General features: G+C 32.3%; 1 protein-coding gene across 1 annotated transcript; it reads right to left on the bottom strand.

Moving 5' to 3' along the window:
• Positions 1-278: 278 nt before the first annotated feature.
• LOC123659676 lies at positions 279-1410 on the bottom strand. The gene has a single exon (XM_045594872.1). The coding sequence runs from the start codon at positions 1408-1410 to the stop codon at positions 832-834; it is 579 nt and encodes a 192-aa protein (XP_045450828.1). The 3' UTR covers positions 279-831.
• Between the last annotated feature and the right edge of the window lie 11403 nt (positions 1411-12813).

Raw genomic sequence — 12813 nt, 5'->3', positions numbered from 1 at the left:
ATTATAAAAAAAAAAAAAAAATAATTTCATAATATTTTTATTTATACCAAAATTTATGTGATAAAAATGACTTATAGCTATTTTTTACTAACTATAACTACTTAAATTTAATAGTTTATTATCATTATAACAGATTATACTAGTAATACTGATTTTAAAACAATACAAGAAATTCGTAAGATGTCACTGTGATATTATTTACTTAAAGTATTCGATTGGTGTTTATGATTGCATAGATTAAAATCTTTAAATCGTAAAAGTTAAAAATAATAAAAATGTTTTAGTTAAAAGTACAAGTGTATACGCTTTTGAACTATAATTACATTATACAATGGAAAGGCACTATCCATCTTACAGGAAATTTCACTTATTATTAAATCATAACTTAAACGCTTTATACTCGTATTACATGTTTAAAATTTGAGTGAGCTATTAATGCATGATTTACATCCATGATTCCATGTAATACAAGTTATTTTTTGTCATAATAATAAACATAACGATGAAAATGTTACATTTTTAGTGTGTGATATATATACTATTACATACACCAGCACAGTCTTTCACGTTTTTCTTAAATACAACTAGACAAGTCAGAGCTGACACTATAACACGATTTCTTGCTTTTTTCTTTGAAAAATCTTCCAATCACTTCAATTTTGGTCCTTTTTGAAGACAATGTTACTGCAGATAAACTGGCCCAGAAAATTTTGGAAACTACTGATATGACGAAAACATTTCTCTAGCGTTTAATACTCTTCCATAATTCTTAACCAGTCTTGATCTCCTTTCACGATCCTTTTTTTCCTTTAATAATAATTCGTAATAAATTTACCGATTTAGGCCTAATGTAGCACAACAGACTGTGTGTCGCGGTACTCTTTGAGTCGGTAAACCGGATAGGCCCCGGACATAAGTGTAGGTTACAGGTGGCCGAAGAATACGTTTTGGTTGTGTTTGCTTCTTAGGTTGTCGTTGACGCTCCGACGGTGAACATGATTGCGACCGGCTCGTTAGACTAAGATTTTGGAAAACACGCCGCAGAGAAACTGTTGATCGGTGTCGTCGATGCCGCTCAGAGCTGTCGCTACTGGAATCGCTCGCTGAGCAAGAACGATCCTCAGACCGGCCTGTCTCGCAGGACATGCTGTCGTTGCTACTAGAACTACCAAACGAGTCGTCGTCAGTCGATCTCCGCGAGAGACGTTTGCTAAGTGCTTTCAATAAGCGAGAGCCACGAGCTGTTGTAGCAGGTACACTTATCTCTTCAACGGGCGGGCACACCACAATCTTGGGAGCCATGGCTTCTTTACGCGTTGTCTTCGGCGTTTGTTGCTGAACCAGATTCACCGATAAATCACCGACGAATCTCTCACTTTCAATAGTGTCGCTTCCCAGTTTATTTTTCATAGGTTCGACAAATTTTTCACCTTTTCAAATAAATATTTTTATCTATCTTCAAGCTTCAGAATGTAATATCTTGAAGATATTACTTATTGAAACTTTTACGCAATACTTCGTAAGCAATTGACTCGTGTTTAAAATCTAAGATCCCTGAGTGCGATTTGCAAACTGCCTCCTAACGGCGTGGTGTTGCCTTTTTATAAGTGATTTGGCGCATGCGCAAAACCAAGTATGGCCGGCTATGCAACTTTTCACGTAGTAGAAAGGCTGTCATTATCAGGCTTCTACACCCCTTTCACAAGGTGTCGAATATCGTTTTGTTTTAATTAAATATTTTGCCACGAGAATTTTGTGGTCGATTTTTCTTCTTTTATTCAAATACGTCATAATATTTATTAACACGTTTTGCTATGGTTTACGTTGCAAACACTTAAGTTTCTAAAGATTTTTATAATATTTTTAAATGATTTGTATTATTCACATTCATGAATCTTCATTTTATAATTATGATACAGGGTGAATGAACTTCTGAATTAACTAATCCAAACAAGCAAGAAGTTAATAACCTATTGTGCGCACTCGTAATAATACAATATTATCTTATCTTATAACATTGTGATTATTTCATATATTCTATGAGACACGTGAGGTTACCATAATTTACTGATGCTATTGTTTGATCTACAAACGCCTGCCGGTTTTGGATTGAGAAAAGTGAACGATATTTAAGATATAGTGAATTAAACGCTCTAGGCGCTTGGGTTTCCATTTCAATAGATGATTTGCTATATTATTGTGTAGGGTTTAATGACCCTATTTAAAATATCATTATTGGCATATCTGTTATTTATTTTTTAACTTTAATAAACGGTTTATATTATTATTATGCCGCTATTGATTGTATACAATGTATATTTTTGGTTGCATAAAAATTTAATAAATGATTAATTTTTGTGCGAGTTAGTAAAAGTGATAAATATAATTATTAGAAAAAATAATTATTCATTATTATTGATTATCAACGTGTATGATTCGAACTCTTAAGCATATTTGTGTATACTTAAATAAACTAGTGGCCTCCCACTGGTCGAAATTCGACCACAATTTAAGTTTGTGTGTGTGTGTTAAAGACATGGTAGAGTGTGTAATGTTTTTTTATTGATTTAATGTGGCATAATTTGAAAAAAAATTAGCATTCTGCAATCATTTTCTGTATAAATTATAAGTGGGCGAAATTTTATACTCCTCCGTCCACGCAATTTGCACAAAAAGGGGTACAAAGTTTTTGATTCACGTATTTAATATATAGATATCTTTAATTATATAATACACAAACGGGCATCTGTGCCTACGGTAACTACCTTAATGCTTGTGTTATAGTTAATGGCCGACAGTTATAAGTAATTTTTTTGATGAATACGCATAGAAATAATTAATACATATATAAATAAATAAATATAAATATTACACTGATAGTCAGGTGGGAATCGAACCCACAATCCTCGGAGTAGATAGCAGAGCCACTACAAACTGCACCAACGAGCTAATTATATTTAAATCTAATTATAAAAAGGTAAACGTTGTTAGGTTTATAGGTTTGTAGGAGCTAATATTTGGAACTACGGAACCGTTTTGACAATTCTTTCACTGGTAGAAAGCTATATTACTCCCGGGTGCCACGACAATATTTTATTTCTGTAATACATATAAAGTTATTATGATGAATCTAATTTGTCAGTGAGAAAAGAATATAGTAGGAAATCCGAACAAGAGACGAACTTCACCCGTCTACTTAATGGATGAAAATTAGTTTATATTTATTTTAGAATAAAAAAAAAAAAAACGCAAAATGGTTTGCTAAAAATTCCTGGTCAGGCTATATTTCATTTTTAAAGAATAAAAATACCTATAGACAGTATGAACTGACAACCTCTAGAAAATAGTAACGTTGGGTTGTTTATTATTTCCCTTTTATATATAAAGTAGTTAGCAGGTAAGGCATATTAATATATATTGCTCTAGTTACTTTCACTCACATGTTTAATAAATCAATCTTACACTAAAATAAGCTCTATTTCATTGCAAATAAGATGACATAGGGTTGCCTGCTTAAAGTCTGGTTTGAATGGTGGTTGCCGAATACGACTAGCCAGGTATTTTCCAGCAAACTGTTTAGCGATTTATCTTTAAAACACTAAAGAAAACGATCATTTCATATTTATCTATTAAGCAGATGGATTAAGATGACGTCTAGTTCAAACTAATAGAGAAAAATATGGAAAGAAAAAGCATTATCGCGACGCTTCATCTATTTACGTTGCCGTAATGGTAAGTAATTCATTAATACAAGGTAGGTACTACAACAATAAAAGTCTTATGTACTTAGATCTAAAAATGTCTACCACACTACGTATTCACCTTTATTATATCAGTCATAATATGGCATTTTATAATAAAAGATTATTAAAATTTGAAAAATAATTTATGAATTTAGTAAGTAAGGCATATTTATCCTTATGAATAAAAGTTACTTCAACATGAAGATTATTATACGACACCTTATTGCGTTAATCATTTCAGCTTATCGCAGTCCATTGCTGGACATAGGCCTCCATAAGTTCGCACCAAAAACGGCGTGAACTCATGTGTGTTGGCCATAGTCACCACGCTGGGTAGGCGAGTTGGTGACCGCAAGGCTGGCTTTGTCGCGCCGAAGACGCCTTAAATAGTATGTTAATTAGAGACATAGTTTAATTTATAAGGGAAGCTGAACATAAACATGGGCTGGATGATGCTACTGGGCGGAAACTAAAATTAGAATATGCAGTAAGAAGTTTCGACTTTGTAACTATTCTATTCTTTGCATTTTGACGCATATCCTGGTAATGCTAACATTTACCGCTCTGGTGTAGTGGTGCGTGCGCCATGTACACGCCCACTGTGCGGTGGTTTACGGGTTCGATTTTCGTTAGAGATACACCTGATAGCGATCTTTACTCTTAGTAGGAAACATATCTGTCAACCCGCAGTGTCGGCAGTGTAGTGGATTAAACTCGAATCCTTCTCCTACATGGATAAACAGGCCTGTGCCCAGCAGTGAGATGTTACAGGCTGAATCGTAATCGTAATCGTATCGTTAACACTAAACACTTTCAACCTATTCCCTTGTGGCCGGCAATGCACTCGCAATACCTCGAATGTTGCAGATGTCCATGTGCGACGCTATTTAAAATCAAAAGGCTCCGTGAGCTAGTTTGCCACCTTATTATTTAAAAATTCCATCACGATTACCATAATCATATTTTTTCAAATAAAATATGTCCAGAACTAAATCTACGATAGGTATACTGTTATATACAATCAATTTGTTTTAGGGTCGTAAAACTAAAACATCGGTAGAAACTGGTTTGTAAATACATGATGTTAATTTACCTTACATATCTGGCAGTAGATTTTATCGAAATACTTGGTACAGTCGATGACATTCAAAATACTTTACTATGGTATTTTACGTGAATATGACATAAATAAATCGCTCGAATACTACAAAAGGTTGCTGCACCTGTGGAACTCCAGGTGACTTACATAGTATAAAAATATCTATTTTAATAGTATAACAACGGCGAGCGGACTTTAAAACATTGAATTTGTGTGTAGGAGCTAGAATTATATTGAAATATTGGAACCATGTGTTAACATTTTCTTTCAATATTTAAAATATTTTATTTCATACAAACAAACATCATCTATTATCATTCATCTTATATTCGTTCTACTGAACAATCCTTCATTTTAATTTGGTTATTTTAAAATTAACTAATTTGATTTCCTATTAAGTAATTTTACAATGACGTTTGATTATAATGACGTTTTGTATACTTTCGTAAGTATTCGTTTGTACGCAGGCGGGATATTTATCAAAATACTAGAAACTTACTCGAGTCGAGCCACGTGACAAACCTTTTATACTAAATTAGATTCGAGCGTCGCAAAGCCACGTGAAGACGTTTGCGATCGTAATGATTGTTTTCTTCGGAAAGTTACAGTTGCAAGAAATCTTTCGAGTTCTAACAAGATTAAAAACACCCAATTTAAAACCGATATACGCCATAAATGTGTAATATAAATTTATGTAATAATTTATTTCTTCTAATAAAACAAATACATATTAGGTGATTAAAAATAAATACATGATGACTTCGGTACTACATGATGGTTCGGTTCGGGCTTTTGTCTATGTTCACATGCGTTAGAGTACACGCACTTCAGCTTAGCGCAGTCCACTGTTGGACATAAGCCTCCACAAGTTCGCACCGAAAATTGCGTGAACTCATGTGTGTTGTCTTGCTTTGTCGCACCGAATACGCTGCAGCCCGTCTTCAGCCTGTGTATTTCAAAGCCAGCAGTTGGATGGTTATCACGCCAAAGTGGTAGTGGAACTAAGTTATCCCTTAGTAGCTTCTTACGACACCAGAGAGGGTGGCTATATTCTTTACTGCCGTAGCCACACAGCTTATAGAGTACACACAATTGGTTCTTATTCGGCATATAAAATAGATATACCCAGTGAAATTTTATGGAATAACATACATAAAAATACAATCGAATTGAGAAACTGTTCTATTTTTGAAGTCAGTTATTAAAGTGTTGATTAATAATAATAAGGCAACTCCAACGCAGTCGCAATGTTAGTAGGTATGTGCTCTATAATACCACACTTTTACGGGCCATTTATAAAAAAATATATGACTTTTTTAAACTAGTCTAAAAATTTATTATTATTATTCTTTATAGAGACGCCGCGTTAGCGCAACGGTTACAGCTATGGAATGTACCTGTTATGCTGGCGGTTGCGGGTTCGATCCCCGCACATGACAAACATTTGTATTGGCCATACAGGTGTTTGCCATGGTCTGGGTGTTTGTGCAGTCCTTGTGGGTCTCCCCACCGTGCCTCGGAGAGCACGTCAAGCCGTCGGTCCCGGTTGTTATCATGTACACCTGATAGCGATCGTTACTCATAGTAAGGATTATATCCGCCAACCCGCATTGGAGCAGCGTGGATCCTTCTCCTACATGCGGAAAGAGGCCTTTAAACAGTAGTGGGATATTACAGGCTGAAGCGTTATTCTTTATATAAAGTTTGAATTTTTAAATATTACCATAACTGTTCTCAGTGAGTAAACTAAAGTCGGGTGTCGTAGCTGACACGCAACTTTTTTATATATTTATTTGGTCATTTCGAAAGCTTTAATATTGAAGGAATTAGAGTAGAAAGAAAATCTATGACGTGTTTATAGGAGTAAATTTTGACCTGATTTAAGGAGATAGTCGTGAAAACGTAATTTTATACTATAACAGCCAATTTCAATATTCTATATATCTCTGGATTTGCTTACTAGAGATAGAATTTTGACATAAGCTCAATACAAATTTTGTCAAAATCTATCGCTAGTAGGTAAAGTCAACGATACATAGATTATTAAAAGGAACGTTAGAGTTATAAAATAAATTTGAGTATATCTGTGTGCTATACGAGTAGATATAAATATTTTTATTATACATACATTGTATTTCATCCAATATATTTCAAGGCAACCTTTTAAAAGTATGCTTTTTTTCATTCTGATTCACCCGAATAAAACTTACAAGAAATAATTATATGTGGCTACAGGGTAGCTCCGTAGTTATGGCAACTGGCATATACATAGTAATGCTGCTGTTGCGGGTTCAATCTTTATATATCCCAAATGTTTGTAAAAATAACGATTTGGCGTAATTACATTTGTATGTGTGTTTCCAGACAATGATACAAGGATCTTATTCTACTTACTACTTGAGCAGCATAATATAAGAGAAAATTATCGAGTGTGTTATACTTATTTACTTATAATAAAATTATGATAATTTATTTAGTTAGAGTGCTGTCAGTTAATTTTCTTACATACAGCCCATTACTATAATCGTCAATTTGATACGTCTCAAGAACGTACCTATTCTCCCGAGCGACGGTCAGGAAATGTTATTACTTACCAAATGTTACCTCATAAATTTGCAAATTTAGACGGTATATGTGTTACTCAACTACAGTAGATTATCTGAACTGCTATGGTTTTAATTTTCAAACAACTCATAAAAAATCGAACGAAATCGAAGGCAACCATTAGTAGCTTTATTTTTTTTTTTTTTTTTATTATATATATAGCTAAATATTATAAGCACGTATAACTAATACAAATGAAATTGACACAGTTACTACTACAGTGACATTATTACTACTGTTGTCAAATTATTCAATTAATACGCATTCCAGATAATGCCCAAGCTGGGCAGTTATGTAATACAACACACATTGGTTTAGTCTGCGTTCTATTTGGGTTTATCTTACGTCATGTTCAGTGTTTACTGCTTATAATATGTATCAATATCACTTTAGGCATTGTGGATCTGCTAGGCGTACATAATTTATTTTTGTTGACGAAGCGGTAGCGCATCGAGCACAGAACTGTCCTATGGTTGTTGCGTTGCGGGTTCGATCCCCACACACGGCATACATTTATACTAACCCTATAAATATGTTTAGTATAAATGTATGGTAATATAATATATAATGTATACTGGTCGTGGTCATTTTATTTAGTTGGTTGGTCGTGTTCGTCTTTATTATTTTATAAATGATAAAAGTGAAGCTCTATAAGTATGAATGATTTCATGAATACGACACTCAAGTTTACACTACTAAAAGAAAACGAAATTATAATTAAGACAAGAAGTCAAGAATGATTTCGTATGAGCATGGTTGGTAAAAAATATATGTAATATATATATATATATATATATATATATATATATATATATATATATTTAATCTTGTTCCGTCAAAAAACGTCTTAATTTTTTATTTTCTATTTTATTTCATTATTTGTTTTTTCAATGTTTAGAACTATACACTTTTTATTTCAAATGTATATATGTTAAATTATAAGGAAATTTCTATTGCAAAAGGAAAGACAGCTCAATTATCACGGTCTCGTGTCGCCATATCATGACGCCTCCTTTTGGATATTTTCTTTGAAATTTCTTTGAAAGCGATGTTTAAGACAAACAATAACAAATTTATATAATTAAAAGCGATGCTATTCATAGATTTAATAACACAACAATATATGTGCAAGCGTGTGTACGAGTTCATCGAGCGTTCATAATCACACCCTTCTCTGTGTTTGTGAGTTATACATGATAATACATAATAGGTTTGGAGAAACCTGAATACCATTGTTTCCTATTGAATAGATAAAAGGTAATTTGATGTAATAATCGGAGAACATTAATTTAGTTTATGAAGAAGTTATTAACGCAAATGGTTATTGTATGTTAACTCGAACTTAAGGATAATATTAGAATCCTATCGTACTGTTAATAGATCGATGAGCGAAAAGCGCTAAAAGAACTGGTTTCGATTCAACACTTAACGTAGGTACTTACTTTTTTATCTAAATCTATTTACATGTAATTAGTTTTGATATTTAAAAGAAAAAACTTCCAAATTATTTCCTTAATTAAAACGCTTATATGTTGATGACATTTAAAAATACTAATACGAAATAGGTACGTTAGTCTATATCACATTTATCACAGGTTTGCGACTGTGTAATCATTTTAATAGTTCTATTTTTATGTCGATACATGGATATTTAATTATAAAGCTGATGTTTTTTAGTGTCCCGAATTCTCTAGACAACTAATTCAGACATATTATTGTTTTTAAATTATTTGAATGTAGGTCAAACGTTGTTATATCAAAGAAAGTCTATCTTTTGATTTTTTTGTCGCAAATGCTAACCTTTTTACAGGTGGTCAAAAGTCGCATATACGACACCAATAAACATTATATATATAAGAAAAAAGTGTAGAATATAAATCTTTATATACATACCTATATAAAGTTTTTGTTGTATGGTAAATGTTCTGGTATTTTAAAGAATAGTTCTTCCTTTCTGTATCTATTAGAGTACTAATAACAATATAAGTAAGGCGTACATTTTCATATTCATTATTCGTAAATTTAAATAATTTTATATTATATCGCTTTTTTATATAAAGCCAGCAGTGTGTCGCATGTGTATAATGTAAACGAAAAAAAAAACTCCTTGGAAGTTTCCATTGATACCCATAGAGCAAAAAAAAAACAACGTTTCCTGTCTATATAATTGCCATAAACGTATATTTAAATATTTCATAGTCTCTTTGTTATTCGCGAAATAAATTATGGTAAATCTGACGACGCCATAAATCTACATTAAACAACGCACAATCGTTTAGAATTTAGATCTCAAAGCGTACCAAGATTAGAAATATTTACTTATTTATATGTTTTTTTTCTTTAATAATTATGTAAGTAATAATTATGTAAGTATATCATATCGTAGTTTTTATCTATTTATTATTGATTTTTCCTCCTTAATTTGTGTACACTTCTAACCGCTGCTATTGTATCGTATCCAGTACCCAAAGGTTATCTGGAAGAAATCGCTATTTAGCGATAAGATCGCCTTTGTACATCTTGTATTGTATCTTTCTTTATACCTATGTGTCTGTATTTTGATGTACATTAAGAATAAATAAATAAATAAAATAAGATTTATTTTAAACATTTATAAGGACATCCGCCAACCCGCATTGGAGCAGTGTGGTGGATTAAGCTCCGATCCTTCTCCTGTATAGAAAAAGAGGCCAATGTCCAGGAGTGGGATGTTAAAGGCTGAATCGTGATTGTGATAAGGACATATTTATATATCTTCTTTAGTAATAGCTTAAAAATATTGCGAAGATTTGTGGGATAAGTGGATTTATTGGTTTTGGGGACTTCTAGTCAAAAAAGGAATAGTAAGAGCTCTTCATGGTGGTGGGTGTCGTAAGAGGCGACTAAGGGATAACACAGTTCCACTCCACCTTGGAAATTTAAAAACCGACCGATGGCAGGATAACCATCACACTGCTGGCTTTGAAATACACGGCTGAAGACGGGTAGCAGCGTCTTCGGGGCGACAAAGCCAGCCCTACGGTCACCAACCCACCTGCCCAGCGTGGTGACTATGGGCAACACACATGAGTTCACGCCATTTTTGGCGCGAACTTGTTGGAGGCCTATGTCCAGCAGTGGACTGCGATAGGCTGAAGTGATGAAGAGCTCTTCATGATATACCCTTACTTTAACAAGAACATAATTTCATTAATTTTTTATTATTCAACATAGTCTTGTCACAGATAAATATCATCATTTATTGGCCAGTACAATATCGTAATGCGACAGTGGTCGCATCATTATTCCGAACAGGACCAGATGACTGAGTCTACACGCATTGTTTGCAATACTTGGCCTAAAAACTGACCAGTTTCAAGCATATTGATTAATGTTGCAAAATTATTACCTACCTTTAATTTTATACTAGACATTTCTGTTTCACGTTTATGATTGCTGCTTCCTTCCACTGAGTAACTATATGGATATACACAACTAATACCAATGTCTGACGCATGCCTTTCCTTAATAAATAGCTAGCTATCTTACACTAATGATTTTGACCTTCGTTTAGTGGTGCTATAGCTTCATGCAAGTTTTATTAATCTACATTAAAAAAAATGAATGTTTCTAAGCGTATAACTCGAGAATGGCTCGACTAATTCGGCTTATTTGTTTTTTGTATGTTCCTTAAGGCCCACGGAAGGTTTTTATCCTTAAAAAAATACTATTCTATAATAAAATACAATTTTGTAAAAAAAGTAACGGTGGAAATTTTGATTTTAAAATGAGGACTTAAACGTGCTCTTGAAGCCTACTTGAATAAAGTAATTTATGATTTTGATTACATGTGTTGTGCTACTTTTATTAGGGCTTTCAATAACAATGGTAAAATTTTTACTACGAATACCTTCATTTTAATATATAACTTGATTTTTATTGTTTTTCGTTGGTCATTTCGAGTTCACAATATTTTAGTATTGTTGCAAGCACCATTTTTAGTGTAGTACACAAAAGTCTCTGCTGGTGGATATAGATTATATATTGTTATTCATATTAGTCTATTCCCTTTCTTTTTCATATTCCGTTTTATAAAGAAATCATTATAACCGTGAAATTAAAAAAAAAAACTTTTTGTTTCCAGGAATATATTCTTGAAGGTATTTTTATTATTTATTAATTCAAATCAAATTTTGTGTATAAATCTTGTAATCATGATAAGTGTTTACGGTAGTAACGTATTTTGTATGTCAATTAAGTTTTTCTCGATCATATTTTCGACAACTCCTTTAAAATATTGTTTTATAATTTAATCGAAAAAAAAAGACATTTATCTGATATATAAATACGTACATACGTGACGGGTGATCTTCTTCTTCTTTAGAGCTAATGGCTTTCAATAGTGTCAAATGAGCACAGATGATTTAGCCAATGTCACGTTGTATATAGAATAGACGGGCTATTCGAATCCGACTCTTAAATGATTGACAGGTTTCAATAAGTTTTCATGAAATTTAAAATATGATTGTATAGTTCGAAAATGTATAATGTCAATCATATTTCATTTGGTCAGCTTGGTAAAATTTTATGTTAGCGTTATGTACTTTTGTTGTTTTCTATGTATTGTATATGTCTATTGAGTAAATTCGATTATAAAAATAATAAATGAATTGATTTGTCATCCATTTGTAATCTGCCTACAATAATTCACACAAACAGAAATACAGATAATGGAGTTATTCTTTCAAGATATATCATTAAAATAATATTAAACTACCTACCTACCCTAACCTTTTTATTTTTCATGATAGCTTTTATTTTTATTTAACACACTAATACTAATTACGAATGTAATAAAATATTAACGATGAATTTAAACCAATTCAGGTTCGATCACTTTTTTTTATAGAAGTTTTTTGTTACAACTGTATAAATTATACCCGCCTTGCCTAACGTGTGCTATTTTTTCTAGCTTGCTTAAGATGAATAATCACGGAAGCTTTATACAATACTGCTATGTAAAAAATACTAACAATACATACGAGAAACATAACAATGATAATTAGAGCAGGATGAATTTAAAGAGCAATACCATATTAGGATATGGATCGCGACGCTACAAGCGTCAGCATTAGCTTAAGACCCACACAAAGTCTGTTTGTATAAATATATAAATATTTCAACAATATAACCTGAACTAATAAAAGAAATTCGATCTGTTTTTTATGTTAACGTTTTACTCAAAAATGATATTAGACGAATATTTCTTTATTTGTTTTTATAATCCACTGGAACGATTTTATATAGGTACATAAAATTCTATTTTCTCTAAATTATTGACTGCAACTAACTAAGGCTGTTGTATAAAATGTCTTTTAATGGAATTTT

This window comes from Melitaea cinxia, chromosome 14, assembly GCF_905220565.1.
Source record: "Melitaea cinxia chromosome 14, ilMelCinx1.1, whole genome shotgun sequence".
NCBI lineage: Eukaryota > Metazoa > Arthropoda > Insecta > Lepidoptera > Nymphalidae > Melitaea > Melitaea cinxia.
The sequence above is the reverse complement of the archived record's forward strand: the minus strand, read 5'-3'. Positions and strand labels throughout refer to the sequence as shown.